The sequence below is a fragment of the Patagioenas fasciata genome, chromosome 1 (genome assembly GCF_037038585.1).
Source record: "Patagioenas fasciata isolate bPatFas1 chromosome 1, bPatFas1.hap1, whole genome shotgun sequence".
Lineage (NCBI taxonomy): Eukaryota > Metazoa > Chordata > Aves > Columbiformes > Columbidae > Patagioenas > Patagioenas fasciata.
In genome coordinates this window covers 84211371-84234857 of record NC_092520.1, presented here as the reverse complement: position 1 = coordinate 84234857, position 23487 = coordinate 84211371, and the positions used below count along the sequence as shown (strand labels likewise).

Sequence of the window (23487 nt, the reverse complement as noted above, 5' to 3'; positions counted from 1 at the left end):
TTTGACCATCCACAGCTGCTGATTCATGTTAATTTCCATATTGCTTTGATATATAATATATACACGACACATGATACCTCCGAATAATTAAAATAATTGAATATGTGTCTTTAGATTGGGAAATTAGGGTATTTAACCAAGGTATTTTATTTCAAATAGATTTGCAAATTATCAAATGCTGCTGTTTTCATTAAGATTTCCCAATGACGTGGACTTCCGTCACCCACTCAATATGATGTTGAATTAAGTCTTCAGGTCTTCTAGTGACATCCAGAGGATATGAACTACTGCTACTCACATAACAGCTGTGTCTTCAGTTTGATGATGATGGACCACTTCCTTTCTCAACTCCAGTTAAATCAATACAGTTACTACCTAAGCTTAGTAGAATCTATGTTTTTAGGTTGAGCATTATGAGTTTGACAGTTAGCTCTGTTTACTGATGATTAATGACTAGTGTTTGGACAAAGGTAAACAAAATTCTTAATAAACTGGAAGAGAGTGAAAATTGCCTGGGGCCCATTACCAAAGAAAGGGTGCAATATATCTAGCCAGAATGTGCACTTCTAAGGCACTAAGCTTGCCAATTAGAATACAGAAATGACAACAGCTACAGGCTTTAAAGCTTGTGGCTTTGTTACTACATGAGCAAATGTTTCAGCAAACTACATGTCTTGCCTTTGCACTGCTGCCTATAAACTCTGACTTTGTGCCCAACTTCTTGCTTCATGAAGGATTTTCTTGACATTTATTATTAATAATAAAAGGTAAGAAAAATGAAAGTAACAGCTGTATTGATTCAGCAAAGCAGCATGAGAATATTTAATAGCCTGTGCCTTTTACCTGATTCAATTATATTCAGTTTCTCTGAAGTCCAATTTCTTTAATTACACTACAAATCTAAAAAGACTTTTTATGTTATCAGATACTAATTATAGCAGACAGATTGCCATTCAGCTGGTTACAGCAATATTTATTTCCACTGCTGTCACTTAACATCAAAACACTATTACCTCATCATCACTTACAGTGGAAAAAATACTACTTTTCTGTATAATTTTGTGTCTGGGTTAGTCCAGTTAAAGGCATGAGACACTCTTTGCTTGGTTTGTATAATAAATACGTATAAATACTTTGCTTACCCTTAAAACTAGGGTGTCTTCCAATCAAAGTGATTCTAGGATTCTACTATTCTATATCTTCTAATTTTAAGCAAACTTCTCTCTATGCTAAAGAGGTCTAAATCTCTTCTGAGTTAGGAAGATAACTTCAGAAATGGAGAGAATTAGTAGATTGAGTCCTATTCAGGGTGGCATTTCATGGGGGAAAAAAGGAATAGAAGTCTGATGAAACTTTTGCAATATTAAAAAACAGAAAGACAAAATTTGTTGAAGTAGAAGTAAAAAAAAGAAAGCATGCAGAGGAAATCACAGTGTGGGTAAGAAAAGAAAAGCTCTGAATCAGGTTACACTCCTCTGCTTCTGCAGAGGATACCTTCCATCGTTGTCCTCTGTCTTCTCACACAAACTAGCCTGGAAAAACTGAACCTGCCCTAGTATCTCTCTAAACTTGGACATATAATTATCTTTCTTTCTCTCTCACCCTAACGCCTCTGGGCTTCAGAGTTTCCTAGAAAAAATATTTGTTGTTTAAAAACTGTGGAGCTGAACTTCCAGAGGCTCTATTAAGGAAGTGGCCACTAGCACTCAAGGCACATATTCCTCACTCCATAAAGATCTGGTAGGTTGCTTTTCCTAGACTTTACTTCCTTGACCTGTAATTTAAAATATTCTCTTGTGAAGAGATTCTCGTGCAGATTCCTCCCCTCTCCTCTCCCACATCATTATGAACGAATGTTCCCCTTATGTTAAATCTGGGATATACTTGCATTAGGAACCTAACATTCAAGTAAAGAAGGCATGTTGATATGATACATCACCTCTAACAAAGGAGTAGGACAAAAAAAAGATTACAGCCACACATTAGGCACAAGGGAAGGGATGCAAAATCAAAGGATGTTCCCAGATATAATTAGGAAGATCTAGAAAAAAATACATCCCCTATTAAATGGAAGAATGTATCTCAGGAAATGATAAAATGTAGGTTTGGTAGCCCTCAGAGAGAGAGAGAGAAAGAGAGAGAGAATATTGTATAGTTTTGGGAGGACTGTGTTTCACTAGGGACATTTTTGAATGTAATGAGATAAAAAAGGGGTAAGACACTGCCTAAATTGATCTATACAACTGATTGTGCTACACTTGATAAAATAATTGTGTCAGTCTCTTCTCTACTTAAAATAAACTTAATAACTCTAAAACGCAGTAAGGTGAGCATTAAACGTCATCACATACTCTGTCACACTACTCTCATTGTTTCAGAAACCTTGGAACCATCTGACATTTACCTTCTTTAGCTCTAACATCAGAATTGCAGAAACATAATTAGGAAAATTCTGATACTCATAACAGAAAAGGTCAGCAATGTGCAAGCTAAATCTGATAACATGCCTACTGTGCTGCCAAACATAACAAAATGCCTTCCTGATAATGAATGATTTTACAGACTGCCATGAAGTTGTTGCAAGAAAATCAGATCAACAGGGGCATGCCACTATGGAAAAGACACATAGGAGATTGTGAAATATTCTTTGATAGAGGTATATTGCAAATTCACCACTGATGGAAAAGATCTACCATTATAAATGGCCATGTTTTCAGAAATAATCCAATAAATAAATTGGGCAGGAGACACAAACAACAGAAGTTTCAACATTTGGTAAGCCAGAAGACATTACCTCATCAAAGGCAGTGCACTTCATGCCTGCAGCCAAGAACCAATACAATATTACCTCAACAATGTAAAGGATAGTTTTCCTTTTTCTTTTCTTGTAGTAATCAATGTAAGTAGAGGTTAGAGGGTTTAGTTTTTCTTTTTGTCTTTAATACAGAAATACTCACGCAGCAGTACAGGCTCTGAGTTCCTCATGCAAAGACCTCCTCCTTATTTGTGCCACTAATCCTACATAAACTAATAGTGAACCTTAAGAAAAATGAAAAGTAATCTAAGGGGTTCTTTTGATAAATGACATTTCATCAACAGTGTCAAAAATATCTCATTACTGAAAGCTGAAAGTAGCACTTATTTAAAGCTTTCTGCCAAACACCTAAAGGCAGGTTAAACCTTTAGTGAAAAATGTTATTTAGAGTTTGCAAACAACAAGAAAACATGCATTTGCTATACCTGAATTCATCATGAGCAAATAAAATCTATACAATTCCCATGCCCATTTACAGAGTATAATTTGTATTAGATTGTTTCATTATATTTTGCCATTTTTCTAAGAAGTTGCGTTTTTTACAAAACTAGAGGAAAAGCAAAGTACTGTCATGAGCTACAGTGGAACTTTCACCTCTATGTTCACTTTGGTTAAAATTCAAATTACAGAACTCAAAGTTTTCCAGGAATTATGACATACATATCTGTGATAAGAGATTTTTATGTTTTGGGACAGTAAATTCTCAGTGCAAAGCTGTATTAAAGGTAAATGCTAACTTTGTATTATAGATCCTCTTATACCTGAGTCATACCAATCTTATCCATGACTAATGTAAAAGCCTGCTACTCTTTTCATATGACACATATTGTTGTCTAATTAATTAAGGAAAACAAATCACTTGTAATTTAATGTGAACCTTCCCATTTTTCAATTTTATTAGAAGTAGTCACATGAATCTAGGGCAGGACAAATCTTTGAGGACTGACTGTAATGACAAGCTAGATGATGATCAGCTTGTATAAGATGAATTTTCTCAGCAGCAGACTGTAACTTGGGTAAAGAAAGTATCTGATTGTCCTTTCTTTGGTGGTCTATAAAAACAAAACAAAAACCTCAAATACCCGTCTGTCTAGTATTCCCATATTTCCCTTCACATATGTTTTTGTAACAAGCTTTATCTTAACAGTGTGTGCCTGAGGCAAGTATGTATAAAACAGTACCCAACATACTGCAAAACATTTTTACAGGTGCTTACTTTGCAAAAAAGTTCACAGCATAAGCAAATATATTTTGTTTAAACTGTATGAAGAGAGGCATGCCAATAAAAGGAAGCAAAGATGCGCCCCGTAACTAGATGATAGCATCAATAAAAGTGCAATTATACTTCCAGCTTTTTCTTACTGTTCTTTTGGTAATGATCATAAGAAACTGATTGCATTTTCTTGAAATGCTACATATGCATAACATGCACCAAAAAACTAATGAGGATGCACTCACCATGTACTATCAGGACATATTCTGTGCTGTTTCGGCCGATAGGATTTTTTGCTTCACATCGGTATGTACCATTATCTGTTTTGTTTAGGAAACTGATGCTTAGGACCCTGCCATTGACAACCATTCTCTCCGGATCTGGTAGTTCTCCACCATCCTTTGTCCACAGTACAGGTTCTGGCCTGTTGGATCCAAAGCAATGCATTTAGTCAGATACACGTAGCATGTATATGCAACATATACATCAGAAAATTAAGAATAGTAATCTGCCATCACAGAGTATTCAATGATCATTTGAGTTACTGGATATCATGAACTGTCACGATTACAACTTCACCATCCTGGATGGGAACTACTAAAGAAAGTGAAAGAACAAGCAAGAAAAAGAAGATAAACGAAAAAGGAAACCAGATGGAACTGGAACAGGCCAAGATCTTCCCTAAATCAAAAACAGGTGCTTGCAAGGTTTCAGGGTTCACAGTTTAGCAAGGTGCTTGGCAAGCTAAGTGAAAATAGCTTTCCATTTGTGTGATGAGCAATATGGTCCTTGGGTGGCTGACAGGCATCAGAAATCATGCAAGCAGGCTGAAGTAAACGTAAGTGGTTTATAAATGGATTATAAAATTATTTAGGCTATTCACATGCCCAAGTGCACTTGCGTATGTTAAGTGTTTTTCCTGAACCAGGCGTATCGGTCTTAGAGCGGCACATCTTACATACAATCTAAATTTGTTTCCGTTGATGCACTATGTCACAGCCGAGCCCTTTTTCCACCCTTTTCACATTCTTCCCTCAAATAATTGCTTGTTACACATGTTATCACAAGCAATATAAGATTTGACTTAAAATTCTGGATTTCCTTCTTTTGTGAAACCTTTCCTCCTATGCCTCATGAACTCAAATCCAAGAAGCCAAAGGCAAAGCACTGACAGTGATAAACCCCTAGCAAGTTAAGGGCACCACAGAAAAGGGAACTTACCATATTGCAGATTCACATATACCTTCCCACTGGCAAGTGATACCTAACTCTTTCCTAAAGACCTTCCAGAAGCTCCACAGTTCACAAGATTTGCTTAACAGACAGTGGGATGCATTTATTGCTGGTATGCAGTCTTAGCTTACATGTAACAACATCTACTTTCAAATTTACATGAGGGAAATCACCAAAAAAGACAGATCCACAACCAGGAATGAAAAACTGTCTTACTGAAGATCTCACAAACAAACAGAACATCTCAGGTCCTTAGATACTAGGCATTAGAGCAAGATACATATAGCCTGGGAATTCACTGCTACATTATTTGTATTTGGTAGCTTTGTACATTATAACCTAAACATTGATCCCTTTCTTTTGGGTATGCTACTTAAGTAATTTCAGTCAGAAGCAGCTCTAGGTTTGCACATTTATTTAGTAGGAGAATGTTACATTATATTTCCCTGTTGAAGAATGGAGTTGTATGACTAAGTAACAAAACATAATATAAAACGGTGTTATAAAATCAGCAGATGATAACTTAGTTTCAAGTCTTATCCAAGAAATACTTAATCTAATTAATTCAAGCAGGTGTCTAAAGCTTATTAAATACAGTGAGTGCTAAGAATAAGAATTAAACCTAGATACCTAAGGAGAGACTTTTTGTCAAAATGTGGCTTTATGCACAGAAAAATAGTTCTAATGACACATTTTCTTTCAAGTTAGGCATGACATGCAAACAAAATGAATTTTTATGAAATGCACTTACTGTTATATAACTTATATTACTTTTTTTCCAAAGTAAAAATACCATAACTTATGTTTATCTCAAAAAATAGTAGACTTTAATACACATTTAAATAATATTTGGATGATAACTTGTTAAATAATTGATGAACTTCTTACCTAGACTATCTATTATTTGAAGTTACACTATTTTAGAAAAATCATATACTCACGGAACATAACAAGATTCACCTCACTTTAAACCAAGGATAAAGAACTGTTAGTGTAATGCGCCTTATTTATATTCTACCATAAATATGTCTTAATACTCTTCTTAAGTCCACTTTCAGGAATTGGTGTCTAAATATACATGATATACACAATATACACACTTCTTTACCGCTTAATGTAAGAAGGGAATCTAGATGTCCATACTGTTGCGGAAACATATCCCCACAGAGTTCACAACATTAAGATGTGACTTGCTTTGGTATTTTAAGGTGGATTTGTTCAATTTTCTAGCAAACTCTTCATTGTTCCCCACTTACCAGCTTACCGTGAATCTGTAATCCCAGGAGCGGAAATTCTGAAACACTTCTGCTACAATGTGCACCATTACCTTCATAAATGGCATGTTAAAGCAACTTCTGCACAGTGGTAATTTATGGAACTTACATTTTAAATTGAAATTAGATGGCATATCCTAGGGGAAAACCCATAGGATAACAAATAAGTATGAAATGGAGCCTTAGATATAAATTATTCAGGGAGCTTTGTCACATTGTAATATACCAACTCTAGTCTTTTAGAGAGTGCTTAGCTATGGTTGCAAAGTGATGGTGGCAGAAAAATCACAGCTTAGAGAGATGTAGATCTACATACTCTGGGTGTCAGGGAAGTTGTGGATTAACCGGTAATATCAAGCTACCCTGTGCTGGCTTAGTAGCAGCAGCAGCAGAATTCCTGGGCAGCTGATTCACAGTCAACACATCGTGGTGGCTGGACACAGCTCTCACCCCTCTCAAGGTGGAATGGTGCCTAAAGCAGCATTTCTGTCACAGACACAAAACTATATTGCACTGCTGGGAAGCTTTGAGACATTCTCATCTAAGCAATTCCTTAGGTAGAAGTGAGCTAACAACGTTGAGACATGCTTGTGCACCCAGACCAGGATACATGGCCATGGTCAGCATTTACAAAAAGCATGTGTATTTGTCCATTTTCTGTGGTTCATTCCTCCTGTACTCTGCCACTCTGCCAGCATCCACAGTCATTCTGTTAGGGATGTTGGAGGGCACATCTCCTGTTCTTTGTTTTTGTTTTTGTTTTTTTTTTTTAATCTACTTAGTATTTACTTGTTGCCTATGAATGTCTGTAATATCTTTTTGAATCTACTTATACTGCATGTCAACCCAGCGTCCTGTGGCAATGAATTCTGGAAGTTCCTACCTGCTGTGCAAAAAATGTATTTACTTTTATCTGTCTTACACTGATCTCCTAGCAGTAGCAATGAATATTGCAGGATATGGTAAATAATGCTTCTGCATATTATAACCTTGTCATAAGGTACGATAGCCTTGCACTTAGTAGGCCCCTCTCTCTCTTTTTTCTGTGTTTGTTTGCACTTGGTATCTCCTGACATTATTGGCAGGGGGGAAAAAAAATAACAGCAAAAAAGGGTAAAGGAACTGTAAGTTTAGAGCATATTGGCTATTCCTTGATAATTACTTCAGTACCTTCATTGTCCAAAGCACAAATGAAACTGAAACAGTGATGGGGAAGCTTTCCTCCTGTGGCACAAGACACAGAGAAGTATGAATTGCCCATAGTTTATCGTTTTTGAAGCATGTTCATGGGTGTAGATCCAGAGAGAGGTCCTTTCTCTTACCCAACACTTCGATAGAGTTATAGCTCACCTGCAGAATATTTAGGTTTGACATTCTAAACCACCAAACAAATATATACACTCCTAATACTGCACATTATTCTTCAATGCATATATCTCCAACACTGCAGAATTTCATCTTTTCTTCACGTACAAAAGATTTGTCATAATGCTATCTATTACTGTGTAGACTGGAACAAAGAGGCTATCCCTGCACCTTGCATTTGTGCTTACTTCAAACTGGATCACTCTTTCCAGTTTAATCCCCATTTTTCTCAGACAATCCTGAAAACATCTGTCTTGCAGCACAATAGCTATAAAATTGGAGCAAGCACTGTGGCCACTAATGCAATTGCATGTTACTACCTTCACACATTCCACAGCACAAGCAAGCTCACTGACCTACTTTGTCCTAATAGGAGTGTGCAGCCTGCTGGTACCAATGCAGTCAGCTAAAGAATAGGCCTGTCCTCCTCTCTCTCTTTCTTTCCTTTTTTTCCCTTCTTTCTTTCCTTCCTTCCTGCCTTCCTTCTTTCTTTTTCTTTCTTTCTTTCTCATCTTGGATGAAAGGTGCTTTTCCATATCCCCGGGTTAATCCCTCCCATGTGGATGTGGTTACGTGGAAATGGGCTGTGCTATTAATACATCTCCATTGGGTTTAGGGAGGTAGCAGAGCTGAAGCACCAAGATGCTGTTTTCTTTCCCAAAATATAGCTCTGCTTCTGGCTTATCTATTCTAATTTGTTCCCAATGAGACACCTTTTAAAACTAAAAATAAAAAAATTAAGCATACTGTACTGAATAAATTCTTCCAATGACACAGCTCAACTGTGATAGCCCATGCTATTTCTTTGGCTTATATGTATTCCTTTTACTGTTTTGGATTCATACGCAGCTGCCTGCAGCGGCATTATCGGGACTAGATTAAACCGAAAGAAGCCAGAGATACTAATCACAAGCATACTAAAAATCCTTAAGTATGACTAATGACTTCTCTGCTAGCCCCCCAAAAGAAATTTGAACTCTATATTCCCTCTGAATAACGGATAAGTGGTCTTAGATTTTGGTATGAATTGTGTTTAATCATAGTAGAAAGGTCCAGAAGCTTTCAGTAACTGACTTGCAAAAGGGTAACTAGTATTTGATAGAAATAAATGATTTTGTGAGCTGTCTTCATATTAGCTTCAAAACTTGACATAAAAAGCAACAGAATTTAGTATTCTTTCCTAGTCAAACTGAAACGGGATTGTAACGATTATATCAAAAAAACAATATCAAGTTCCTGGATGATTCATGGTTTTTATTGTGGAACAGAAGTTTTCTTGCACATAGCTTAACAAAGCATTGGTAAATAAAGCATTTTTATTCTAATTCTGAGGCTAAGAAAACTTTTCTGCCAAAATAAGTGAGAGAGAAAGCTAAGGGCAAAGTGGAAAGTGTTGGAAAAAAAAATGTTTTAAAATGACAGTCAGATTTGATTAAAGAAGAACACTGAAGCACAGACTTACTTTTTCAACAGATGTTTAATTAACTAACTTGAAAGTTAACAGTTAAATAAGTCCACATTGATATTTTTTATAATCTAGGCCTTTAAAGTTACACAGTAGTATTTTAAAACAAGTTTGTCAATTTTATATCCCTTTCTCCATCTTTAATTAAAAGACTGTGATGTTTCAGTGCTTTCCTATAATCCTGCTTTCTAGTGATATCTTTATATCTAGCCATTATATGTATCTTAAATTAGCCTTCATTTAAAAATGATTGATAGATCTATTGTATGACCTCTTATTTCTACACAAAGTTAATTTAAGCATTGCAATCCATTCCCACTTGGAAGTTCTTGGCTCTATTCATTTCTATGCCCTTTTCTGATTTTTGTGTAGAGAAAGGTCATGTACGAAGTGTTCTTCACCGAGACCTTAGTAAACAACACTCAGATCACTTGCTGACCCATAATACTTGCACAGGATAACCTTTTAATTTCCATAAGATCACACTCAAAAAAATCCCGCAATGACAAGAACAAAATAGAGTTGGCTTTTTTTACATTCTCCGTCTCACTGAGGATATCACAGTATCACAGTATGTTTGGGATTGGAAGGGACCTCAAAAGATCATCTAGTCCAATCCCCCTGCTGGAGCTGGAACGCCTAGGTGAGGTCGCACAGGAAGGTGTCCAGGCGGGCTTTGAATGTCTCCAGGGAAGGAGACTCCACAACCTCCCTGGGTAGCCTGTTCCAGTGCTCTGTTACCCTCACTGAGAAGAAGTTCTTTCTCAAATTTAAGTGGAACCTCTTGTGTTCCAGCTTGATCCCATTGCCCCTTGTCCTATCATTGTTTGCCACTGAGAAGAGCCTGACTCCATCCTCGTGGCACTCACCCTTTATATATTTATAAACATTAATAAGGTCACCCCTCAGTCTCCTCTTCTCCAAACTAAAGAGCCCCAGCTCCCTCAGCCTTTCTTCATAAGGGAGATGCTCCACTCCCTTAATCATCTTTGTTGCCCTACGCTGGACCCTCTCCAGTAGTTCCCTGTCCTTCTTGAACTGAGGGGCCCAGAACTGGACACAATATTCCAGATGGGGTCTCACCAGGGCGGAGTAGAGGGGAAGGAGGACCTCTCTCGATCTACTGACCACCCCCCTTGTAATACACCCAAGGATGCCATTAGCCTTCCTGGCCACAAGGGCACAGTGCTGGCTCATGGTCATCCTGTTGTCCACCAGGACCCCCAGGTCCCTTTCCCCTACACTGCTCTCTAATAGGTCATTCCCCAACCTATACTGGAACTTGGGATTGTTCCTGCCCAGATGCAGGACTCTACACTTTCCCTTGTTAAATTCCATCAGATTATCCCCCGCCCAACTCTCCAGCCTGTCCAGGTCCCGCTGGATGGCGGCACAGCCTTCTGGCGTGTCAGCCACTCCTCCCAGCTTAGTGTCATCAGCAAACTTGCTGATAGTACACTCAATTCCCTCGTCTAAATCATTAATGAATATATTGAATAATATTGGCCCCAGTACTGACCCCTGAGGCACTCCACTAGATACTGGCCTCCAACTGGACTCCGCACCATTGACCACCACTCTCTGGCTTCTCTCTTTAAGCCAGTTTGCAGCCCACCTCACTACTCTATTGTCGAGACCACACCTCCTCAATTTAGCTGTGAGGATGCTGTGAGGGACTGTGTCAAAGGCTTTACTGAAGTCAAGGTAGACCACATCCACCGCTCTGCCATCATCCATCCACCTTGTTACATTCTCATAAAAGGCTATGAGGTTGGTCAAGCATGACTTCCCCTTGGTGAAGCCATGCTGACTGCCCCTAATGACCCTCTTATCCCTGATGTGCCTTGAGATGGCACCAAGGATAAGCTGTTCCATTACTTTCCCAGGGACAGAGGTGAGGCTGACCGGTCTATAATTACCCGGGTCCTCCCTCTTGCCCTTTTTAAAGACTGGAGTGACATTTGCTTTCCTCCAATCCTCGGGCACCTATCCCGTTTCCCAAGACTTGGCAAAAATGATGGATAGCGGTCTAGCAATGACTTCAGCCAGCTCCCTCAGCACCCGTGGATGCATCCCATCTGGACCCATGGATTTATGGACGTCCAGACTACTTAATTGTTCCCTAACCCAGTCCTCATCGACTAAAGCAAACTCCTCCATTAACCTGGCTTCATCCGGGGTCTCAGGGGTACAGGGTTCCCCAGGACAGCCTCCAGCGGAGTAGACAGAGACAAAGAAGGCATTCAGCAATTCTGCCTTCTCTGTGTCTTCTGCCACCAGGGCACCCACCTCATTCATCAGTGGGCCTACATTGCCTCTGGTATTAGTTTTATCTGCTATGTATTTGAAAAAGTTCTTCTTGCTGTCCTTGACCCCTCTCGCCAGCTGTAATTCTAAGGAGGCCTTGGCTACCCTAGCTGCCTTCCTGCATCCTCTAACAGCAGCCTTATATTCCTCCCAAGTGGCCAGCCCCTGCTTCCATGACCTGTAAACTCGCCTCTTCTGCTTGAGCATACCCATACCATATATTATCATCCATCTGGTACCTCAGCATCCAATCAAAATTTTGTAGCCAAATGAGGGTAAAAACCATAAAGATGGAAGAAGGATTTGTGGAATACTAATAGGACAAGTAAATTAATTAGAGTATGGCCTTTCTTGAACAATGCCTTTTACTTCTTCAAACAGGAGCACACTCAAGTCCATAAAAACATAATCCAGTAGCTATGCTCAAATGAGTAATGGAAAAGGTATCACTGCATTTATCAGAGCACTTCTTGTTGAAATCCTGGTACGATGTTAAAAGTCACCCAATGGAACGATTGCTTCATTAATTTGAAACTTACAGTTTCTCTGTATTGAGAATCTGGATTTTTAGCTTTGTCAGTTAATCAACCAGTTGAAAGTTTAAATCCTGAGGGAAACTCTTGTTTATGTAAAGTTTCAGTCTGATGAGTCATATTGGGATAAGCTGGTCTGGGAACATTTCATCTATCAAAAACATCAATATCCACAGTCACTAGCCTTTCATAAAAGGCTTGGATAGATGGTTGGTATTTTATGAGATAAGAACTCTCTATGATTTTGTAGTTCTGCAAAGTCCTGAGTAACCTTCATAGAGTTTTTCTCCCCAGATGACTTAGTCAAGAATGTCCCAAGTACTTTTAATGAAGTTCTGTTTTTAAAGAGCTTTAAACATCAGAATTGACTGTTACATTTGCCTCCGCTTTTTGTCTTTTAAGCAGCTCAGCAGACACGACATAGCCTAAGAATATTTACGATGCCCTATACCAATGTTTTTTTAAAATAGTTAAGAATAAAATTATTAATACCAACATGTGCTAAAAATTAGGTGACAACATTTGCCAAGAAATCAGAGCTATAAAGACAACAGGAGCAGCAAGAAACATTGAAGACAGTTGTAGTGTATTATGCTTTTGAAAATCTTGCTTAAATGAGAAAGTTAAAGGGGTGGCAGGAATCTCAAACTATTATTCATCATTTACAGAAAAAAATGCTAAAAAAATAGGAAAAAAAAAAGCAGAAAAGGGAACTAAAAAAAAAAAAAAACCAAACGACCAACCAAATAAACCCCCCAAACTAAACCAAAAACCCACAACCACACACACACAACAACAAAACTCCAAAACAAAACAAAAACAATTACAACAAAAAGAACAAACAACAAAAAAATCCTCACACCAACCAAACCCCCTTCATCCCTCACTTTCTGTCCTGGATACAGATCAAAGCCTTTCTTTTGTACATCACAAATGTACTGGGGAAACAGGCCTCTCTGCCTCTAGCTTGTTTTGCATAAAATGGGCAGTTCTCTCACCTTCAAACTGGCTCAACAGATTACAGTTGCTAACCATGCTGATATGACAGACTAAATTTGCGGCCCGAAGTCCTCATCCCTCAGTAGCCTGTGACAGCAACTCATTAAGGTGACTCAAGAGATTATTTTCAAAGCCAAGGTAGTTATTCTTTAACCCAGGGTTACAAAGTATAGATTTCTAACAGATAAAAGAGTAATTTTTCATATTCATACTTCCCATATCTACACTCTAATCTTTCCTTGCAACCAATTTCAAGGTTTCTTTCAGGCCAGTTAGTACCCACCTTTGCCTGTAAGAACCTGACTGTTCTCTTTCTGTCATAATTCTCTTTCCTTCTGTATTTCCCTCTCATCAGGCTGATAACCCATTTCCCTTTATCCTTTAGTATCTTTAGAGTCTAGGACACCCTTTGACCTAGAGCTTTCAGTCATTAACACAGCTGTGTAATGCTGCTGGTCTCTGGATAGCTTTTTTTTCCCAATTGATCACCAACCTATTATAATGTTAACTCCTTTAAAACTACTTACCTGTAGTTTTTTGCTTTGTCTTTTGTGTATTTCTTGTACCCTCTCCCCTTAAATATTTATTTGATGTTGGTCATTTTCAAGAAGGCAAGGCAATATCAAACAAATACCCTGAAAAGTGCATAATCCACATATATATATTTATATATGTATATATGAAGTTTCTTACCTAATACCAGTATTATTCACAATCTTCCCAAAGAAACCTGCTGTGAGTAACAGTTTGGAGATTGGCTTTCTCATAGTCATGAGACAGATCAACAAAATATCTTATGTGAAATAAGAAGGTATCTTATCAGTGAATTGCATCAGAAATATCCCTGTATTCTACTATTGTAAGCAGCAGGGAGGCTAGAGATGGACAGAAAGATTGTCTCAAAAAAACCCAACATAAAACCCCACAACGTTGTGAGGGAGATGCCATAGGAATGTAGTCCAGAATTTAATTTAAATAAACTCAAAATCCATTGTCACATTAAAGCGATGTCAGGGAGACCCCAAAGCTTGTTTACAAAGTACTGTTCTCCCTAAAGTAAGCTTAATGTGAGAGAAAAAAAGAGGACACAGGATGCTCAATGCTTTGGGTGATCCACTGTCTTTCCATGATCCACATTAGAAGTGAAAAAAATAGTTCAGACCATTATAATTCATTATGAATATTCACTGTGTCTCTGTTGGAGAGGCAGTGTTTTGTCAGGGATAGTTTGGTTGTGCCAGCACTGCAAGCCCTTCAGCTTTGAAGGAAATGCAAAATCAGAGAGCTCACAAATGTGCAATGGGTCAATGTCAGAAAAAGCTTTGTTGTGATATTGTATAATACATCAAAACTGAGATCAAGTCAGCAGATTGTCTCAATAGTGGAATACATACAAACCCATCACTGTAGTATATGGTAACACAGTTACTTATTTAAGTGATTTCTTATGCCCCCAACACCAGAGCATGCAAATGGCCAACTCAGAATAAATCAGTGAGACATGAAATCAAACTGTGCACACTTGGTTGCTAAGGCCATTTATCGCCCCAAGTACCTCTAACTATTCAGAGTCAGGAAAACACTTATCTAAAAAAATGCATCCTCTTAAAAACTGTTCTTGTTATAAAGATTTCTAAGAAAATACCATAATCATTCAGATTACATATTTTATTTTGTCAGTTTCAGCAGTGCTGCTTCTAGTGCTATTCATTTCTTTTAGGGCTTTATCTGAACATCTTATCTGATCTCCTCTATCAGAAGAAGTCTCCTTTTTGTCTTAGTTATTAAACTCACCTTGCAGTGAAATTACTACTGCATGCCATAAAAATAACATGCTAACCACTACAAATATCACCTGCCTTTAAAAAATGTAGACAAACTGTTTTACCGTACATTTTTTAGTAAATTCTGAAGGAGACTTCTGTTAAAAGTTCCTCTATGTGCTTATAATAAACTAGAAAAAGTAGAAATCATTCTAAGCAAGACTATCCTCTTGATCTGGAAGAGAAATATGGTCTATTGCATATTTACCAACTTTATTGATCATTTCCCCTCAGTCTGGCCTCCCTCCTCTCCTATTAGAAACTACTCAGTGTTAGGTTAGGCTTGACTGCCAAATGTGCAAGCGAGAACACAGTTCTGGTTGCAGAGTTCCTACTTCCCTTACAGAGCCCTGTCACTTAGACCAACACCATTAGCGGAGGTACCAGCAAACCCTGATCTAGCTTTCCACTGTGACAGACAGCTAAATCTTGTTCTGATAATGGAAGGTTTGCACAGACACTTAGAAAGTCAGCTTTTCTAATTGACATTAATAACTTCAAACTCATATACTCATATATCAATTTATTTGCTGAATTGTACCCTACAGGTTGAAAAGCTTTTTTTTTTTTTTTTTTTTTTCTGGTTAACATGAAAAACTTTATTATCTTCAATTTACATAAGAACTAGAAACCTTTTTGCAAAGTTCATAGCCTCTCAGAATCAAATGGATCTCCTGTGGAGTGAACAAATTCAGATTTTATGTCTTAAAGAGCTTGATTACTCTTAAATGAAATTAGCTATAAACTCCTGAACTATTGACAAAAAGATTTTAACTGTGTGCCAGTGTGTAAAGATAGATCAGGATTGACAGGCATCTGCTAATGCTTAAGGCTTACAGTTCATGCTGCCTATTTAAATAATTCAGCCTGTGTTTTTAAGTAATCTTTCTGTTTTCTGCATTTTTCTATCTTTCAGCAATTATCGTTTCTGCCAAACTTTTTCCTTTGAATATGCCATATTGAGAAACCGTTCCAAAAGGTATTGCACCATTCAGCATGCATTACTTCCTGAGTCTAGAACTTCTGGTTCACAACAGTTCCAACTATACGTTAAAACATTAATGTGCATTAAAATCCTTGCCATCCAAATCTAGTATATATTCTGCAGTGGAGCCACTTTCTGATTCACATGAACAATGGCATTTTGTCCGTTGGTCACTGAATTACTCTGACCATGTCTGAATCAAGAATTAATTGAGCACTACCATAATGAGTTGAGAGTACCGAAATGAGTAAAAACTGAGTGTGACCATATAAAAATTCTTTAAAAAGGAATATTAAAGTTTTCACTCAACATACTTTTTGCTAGTACTAAACAACAAACCACATGTAGAATACTTTCTGCTTTTAAATTGTTACACTCAGAATTATATTTAAACCCACTTTAAGGATAAATATCATTTAGAACAGTACCTCTTTGGTGTATAAGATAGTTGCCTGCTTCAGCTACATTTTTTGTAGTAATGCAAAAAAAAAAATATTTTATATAATTCCAATACATAAAACATATTTTCTAATAGCAAGTTCTAGAGAAGGCAAATCTATGAAGTATTCTAAATAAACAATCTTTTTAACCTAGTGTACATTCAGACATCTGTGTTTCAGGATAAGCTGTAGCAAAATATTTTTAACTCTCATGGAAGTCCAAAATCTATTTCAGTTTTTATAGCTTTTTAAGAATGTTTAATTGCTTACTGATTGCCAATCTTATTTTGGTGCAATGAAATCTCTAAATGATTTCAGACTTCGCTTCAAGTTTGTGCTTTAAAATGACAAAATAAATCCAAATAATACTCTTCTAAGACACTAGGTTTTACTACTTGCATATAAAAGAGAATTAAAAAATGCTTCTATTTTTATTCTTCTAATGAACAATACTCTTATGTTTGAGTTTCATCATAAGACCTCAGCCATCCTTCATTTCTTCATTCTGGTTCTACTTTGAACCAGTTTATTGTGGTACTGAATATTTCCCCGATTATATATCCAGCCAGTACTCTTCCAAGCCTGACACTTTCTTTATAGGCATACTTTTGGGTTTTTTATCCAAAATTATTTTCAAGATTTTATTCGTTTGAGATCTGAACTCTCCAGATGACTTGTAAAATTTCCTGCAGTCTTTAAGTGTTTTATTGCTGTTATTTTTATTGGTATCCAACCAATTTGCTAATTTCTGAAGTGAAACAACTTCTTCATCAGATTAAGTGGCAGATCTTGTGGCTAATTTTCTTCAAGAAATTCAGATCTCATTGTCTTCACTAACAGATTTTTTTTCTTCCTTTTTTGCCCTGACATTTAAAACTAACCACAATTTTCCTTACACCTAACAGGTCATGCCAGTATTTTGATACAGCTGTACTTATGGGTTGAGCTTTTAACTGCAAAATGGCATTATTTCTGAACAGTCAGACCAATACTACAGAAATGGTTGCACTTTACTTTAGATGTGTGTATGATGTATATACCCCATATGTACATAATTTTTAGGAGAAGCCTGCCAGTTTCCATTCTACAGCACCTTTTTTTTTTTTTTCCACACACTGATGGGATGCTACCGTTTTAGGACAGTCTTAAAAAAAATAAAAAAAATAGAAGCATCTTGTGCTTATACCCTCCACTTTCTTGATACAAATTAAGATTAAAGGGTGCTTTCTAAAGGGTGGTTGGTTTTCTCCACCCTTTTTCTCAGGCATTTGCCTCTGTAACTTCCTCAGTCAGAAAGTGAAAGCACTGCAGATGTGCCTATTTTAATGAGCTTTCATAGCAGAGAACACTAAGAGCCATCAGCTATCTTTTCTATGTAGTGCCCATTCTGTAACCTCACATTCTGGTTTTCCATGCTGCCCAAATCTTCCACATTTGTCATATATCCCATCTACTTTCAAACTTCTGGTGTCTCATTTCATCCCCCATCCAATTTTTTGCTTTCTCTGAATGTGACCCAAAAAACAGATTGAAAATTTCTACTCCTTTATACTTTCTCATGTCTTCAGACATTTCTGCACTGGGCAGGCAATTACTCCCACAAAAGGCAAAATTTGCTGAACTGCTTTATTTCTGCCTTCCATCACTTACGAATGTAGTACCACAAAATGGAGGAGGGATAAAGCGATTGCCATATTTCCAAAATTTCAAGGCCAGACCACCACTTAGGATCACACAGGAATTGAAGAATACAGGCACACGGATGCATACAATAAATAAAAAAGTAAACCTCTTTTAAATACACTATTAGAAGGTCAGGGATAGGCACTGACCTCATTTTTTTTTTTTTTTTTCAGATTTATTCTGAGATAGATCTGTATATTTTAATGCATTTTTAGTACTTCAAATCAAAATGTCTAGTATTTTTAGTAGGCAGCTATTAAACACACCTTTTTATATGCATTTTAAAGTCTGAGGCTCAAAACTTTTTAAGTTCAGAGAAAACACCATAATCTTGACACCTTATGAACAGATTTCATAAAAAGTGCATTTTGAAATCTTCTGTCTGTAGAAAAAACATGGTATGTATGGCTATGCAATTCATTTTGTGTTGCCAGTTTATAAATAATTTGTATTTCTTTTAAATTTTAACCAGGAAACAACAACAACAACAAAAAGTCCTCCACAGAAGGAAGTCCTCCACAGAAGGATAACATCTCTCTCAGAAAGATTCCTGAGGCTAAATAGGAAGGAGAGGTGTAAGCCAGTACAGCTGCAGGAAAGGAGAAAGGAGAAAGGAGAAAGGAGAAAGGAGAAAGGAGAAAGGAGAAAGGAGAAAGGAGAAAGGAGAAAGGAGAAAGGAGAAAGGAGAAAGGAAGGAGAAAGAAAGGAGAAAGAAAGGAGAAAGAAAGGAGAAAGAAAGGAGAAAGAAAGGAGAAAGAAAGGAGAAAGGAGAGGAAAGGAGGGGGAAGGAGGGGAAAGGAGGGGAGAGGAGAGGGGAAAGGAAAGGAAAGGAAAGGAAAGGAAAGGAAAGGAAAGGAAAGGAAAGGAAAGGAAAGGAAAGGAAAGGAAAGGAAAGGAAAGGAAAGGAAAGGAAAGGAAAGGAGAGGAAAGGAAAGGAGAGGAAAGGAGAGGAAAGGAGAGGAAAGGAGAGGAAAGGAAAGGAAAGGAAAGGAAAGGAAAGGAAAGGAAAGGAAAGGAAAGGAAAGGAAAGGAAAGGAAAGGAAAGGAAAGAAAGGAAAGGAAAGGAAAGGAAAGGAAAGGAAAGGAAAGGAAAGGAAAGGAAAGGAAAGGAAAGGAAAGGAAAGGAAAGGAAAGGACAAAAGGAACACTGGCTCGAGGACAAAGTACTAGGTAATTCCTTGCAGGGAATATCTGCAGGTCAGCCTGGACTTGACCACAGATTAGATAAGGTGTTTTCCAGTTTCTGTAAAGTAACAAAGATGCTGATTTTGTATCAGAAGTCTTGTATTGAAGGCCTGATATGGACAGATTGCACAACAACGAGCTGTTCAGGTGGATACACAATGTATTATCTGCCGTGCAGTAATTTAAGAACCCTCACAGGCAATGGATAAGATATCTCTAACAACAGATCAATAATTAAGGGCAAGTGACAGCCTTGCTTTTAGAAAACTGTGCAAGAAAGTAAAGGGAGAGAGACCTTCTCTGTAAGATGCATCTCCCTCACTGCTGCAGGCAGAGGGGCAAAGCAGACTCGGTGAAGCCACTACCTCCTCTGGAGAACGGAAAGTCAGCAGAGCCCCAGGTTCAGGCTGACAGCCAGGTAATCCCACACAGGGAAAGAAATGAGGTCCATTCAGGGCCACAGCAACGTTATTCCAGTCAGAGGAAGGTGTAAAACATGAAGCAGAGAAACAGTGATGCCCTGAAAGCTCCTTTTAAATTCTGGAGCTGGAGATATTCGGGATAAGTACTGGAGCACACCAGTAATATATGCCCTTCCCCTGTTCTTCCTGGGATGGGTGACATATATTAATGTGAAAATTGGAAAGAAAAAAACCCTTCCCTTTCAGCCTCGTAAGCTAGGACCTACAATTTCAGAAAAGAGCAGGGTTGCGGGGCAAAAGTAGAGGAGAAACTATATACAGATAAGTGAATATAAAGAATAATTGTCACACCTTGCTTAAATATTTTATTGCTGTTCCTAGGGGCTTTTTCTTTTCTGTCAGAGTACAGCTGAGATGATAAATGGCATGCAAGAATTTCATTCTCATGAAAAATCATCGATTAAACACAGAAATCTTAATGGCCTGGTTCTACTATAATTCTAGTTCTATAGGTTTCTAATTATGTAGTCTGTGTTCAAACAGCTAAATCTTTGGGCTTCTTATACTGCTGTTTACACCTTGTTGATTCCTTCTTAATCTTTAATAGCTATTGAGAAATTAGTGGATTTTTCTTTTTTCGTCAGCTGTAACTAAAGCATAAGAATAAAGGACAATAGAAACTGCAGTAGATAAAATGGACAATGTCTGAAAAAAATGTATTTCAAAGACAAGTAAATGTCAGCAGTACTATGATAATGTGATGCTCAAGTGGATGCATCAGAATGGCTGCTGAAATTTACTGGGATTAACCAGGAACTATGCTCCTAATGTTAATGAAGTACTGCTGGGAATAGGAAAGCAGCAGTAAAACATAATGATACGATGTGCACACCTTTGTTACTATGCATTTAATAGAACAGAGGAAAATAACATCTTCTCAATCAGCATGTCTTCAGGTCCGTTTATAATATTGTGTGTCTTCGTAGAAGTTTAGAAGCATACTGCATCCCAGTGAGGGCAACAAGAATTGAGGAAAATACTGATTTATCAGAAATAACAGAAAAATAGCAGAAAGAGTTTCACCACCCGTTATTTTAAATATTTTACATTTTCATATTATAGGATTAAAAAAAGTACACTTTCAGAAAACTAACTTGGCTTACATAGGCTGTGCTGAACTGCCACATAGAGACAATGGTGGAGACTGCAAGAAAGAGGAAAGAGGAGGTAAGTACTGTCACACCGGCTTTTCAGTTTCCTTTTCTCTTTTTTCTTAATCAACATTATGTCTGCTGTTGATAGCACTACTGCCAGTTGAGGTCCAAATGGTATATCAAGGTATTAATGAACAAAGATTATTATGAGCCTGTTTTTTTTTCCCTTTGATGAGTTAGGATTTTAGATTGTTTAAATATTTCAGGCTGAGACACTGATGGATATTCAGATGCCTAACTTTCACTGTTTTCAGTAAGAGCTGTGTCCCAACACTCATGAGAAATTGCCTCTGTTATTATGATAAGCTGAGAAATCCCATCTAAGAAACATCAGGTGCATTTTCTGAGCTAAGGTCAAATGCTACCTGGCACAAGAATCAAAGAGGAAAATGAAGAGTGGTTGATTCGCTTCCCCTTTTTCCATTAAGTAAACAGTTGCTTGCTTGTCCAAATACTACTTGTTTAAAACCATTTGTCGCTGGTGTAAGGCACAGTCAAGGAGAAGCCTCATGAAACTAAAATTCATTCATGTGCTTCAGGTGCAGTGACAACATGCATAGACCTAATATAAGTACCAGTGCTGTAACCTGAATGATAAACAAAGACTACACAAAGTCTCCAGTACCAACCCTCATTAACCAAGGTATGTTCTTCTGGACTTTCAATGCATGTAAGAACATCACGAAGTTTGGGAGACGTAGTAGAATATCCTCTTTTCAGGAGACAAGATCCCCTTAAATAACTAGCTAGAACAACGACATTTCTAAGATCTTTAGCCAAATCATGGGTTTTCTCAACAAGTAACCAAATGTTGATATTTATCACAGTTATAGGAGCACCAAAGGAATAGAAATACACCATAACATTTTTGTGTCTCAGTTGTATTTTTTCACCAGTGTCAAAAAAAGCTGATGTTGAAGCACACTTTATTAGATAATAATAAATAATAAAATGCTTCATACTTTCAAGGTAATAAAATGAAATCTTAAGAACAATACACTGGGAACTTATGATTATTTATATTGCAGAGCTAAGTACTATACCGTGGTCTCTGTCAATTTCTTTTACATCAAAAAATAACTTATGAAACAGTAATACAATAAAGGGAAAAAAAAGAGACAAACATTATTTACTTAGAGGAGTTTGTTTTTCTTCTCCCAAACGTATCATTATTTCCAGATAGAAGGGAGTGCTTTAGTTCACTCAAACTTCTCTCACATAGAAAATTATTCATTAGTACGTCATAGTAATAACTTTTAGCACTGTAAAGGAGATACCTTCAAGCTCTCAAAGGGATCCAGTTTCATTAGCATCTAGTCCTAGCAAGCCACAACAGTCTATGTTCAACGCTTAACAGCACAGAAACAGCTGTACTGGATCAGACTAAAAGTTCAGGTACCCAATGCCTTATCTCCAACACCACGGACAAGCAGACCTGTAGGGAACAAGCCAAGCAGAGATGTTGCCTCCCAAGCACTCCTCCAACCTGCAACTGTCTCAGGCACTTCTGAAACCAAGCACAGTTTAAAAATATTCTGTAAACCTTAAGGATTTGTCCTTTTCCATGAACTTACAGAGTTTTCCCTTGAACTACCACAAACTTTTACCATCTGGCATATCCATTGACAACAAATTCCCAAATTACCAGTCATTGGATGAAAAATAACCTCCTTGTTTTGTGACAGAACTGATTCTTACTAGCTTAATTCACCCTTAAACATTTATATTTGAAGAAAGAATGAACCAACAATCCCTAACAGCTATCTGTTTGACATTTACACTTTTGTAAATATCTGTAATATTTCCTATCAACTGGGCCACCAAAAAGCACGTTTTCTGTGCTCTTTGAAGAACTCCAATATGTTTATAATATTGGATTTTAACTCTGTAGAAAGTTCGTTTTTATTCATATGTCTGCTAATTCTAGTCCTTTTTATAGTCTTTACTATTTGTGAAGCCCAGGTGTCAGTTGTACAGACTTGCACATCCTGGGATCTCTCCCGAAGCCCTGTTGTCCCGAGTTAGCAGGGTAGTTTTAAACATGAGGTTTCCTGTCACTGTTCATAATTCATCAGTCTCATCCTTGAATTCCTTTTGAACACCAGGGTGAAACCATCTGGTCTTGCTGGCTTGCTACTGCTTATTTTGTACATAAGTTCCACAATGTCCTCCACAGTCCATTTAAGAAAATTCTTGCTGATGAGCACCTCAAAAAAAACAAGGTTTCCAGTCTGTAATATACCCAGTTTCTTCCACAGTAAATATGGATATAGCACATTCATGGCTTCCCCTTACAGCCTGATCCTCAGTTGATCCTACAAATATACTGGCACACTTCCTGGTATATATCAAGAAAGACTGTTACTTTCCTTGCTAGTTGCTTCCCTTGCTGTTGCTTCCCTTTGCTAGTTGCTGCTTAAACACACACACACACACATATATATATATATATATACACATATATACATATATATTAGCAGTTTGGCTTACTGCATTTTCATATTTAATCTGCCAAAATCTAAGGATCTCCT

The 23487-nt window shown here is 37.4% G+C and overlaps 1 protein-coding gene across 5 annotated transcripts in view; it reads right to left on the bottom strand.

Annotated features, from left to right (window-relative positions):
- Positions 1 to 23487, bottom strand: part of CADM2 (cell adhesion molecule 2) — a 679639-nt gene that overhangs the window by 70011 nt on the left and 586141 nt on the right. For all 5 annotated transcript variants that reach the window (XM_071809844.1, XM_065862763.2, XM_071809845.1 and 2 more), the window contains one exon: positions 4274 to 4452. In XM_071809844.1, coding sequence (XP_071665945.1) covers positions 4274 to 4452 — 179 coding nt within the window. The remainder of the gene's footprint in view (positions 1 to 4273; positions 4453 to 23487) is intronic.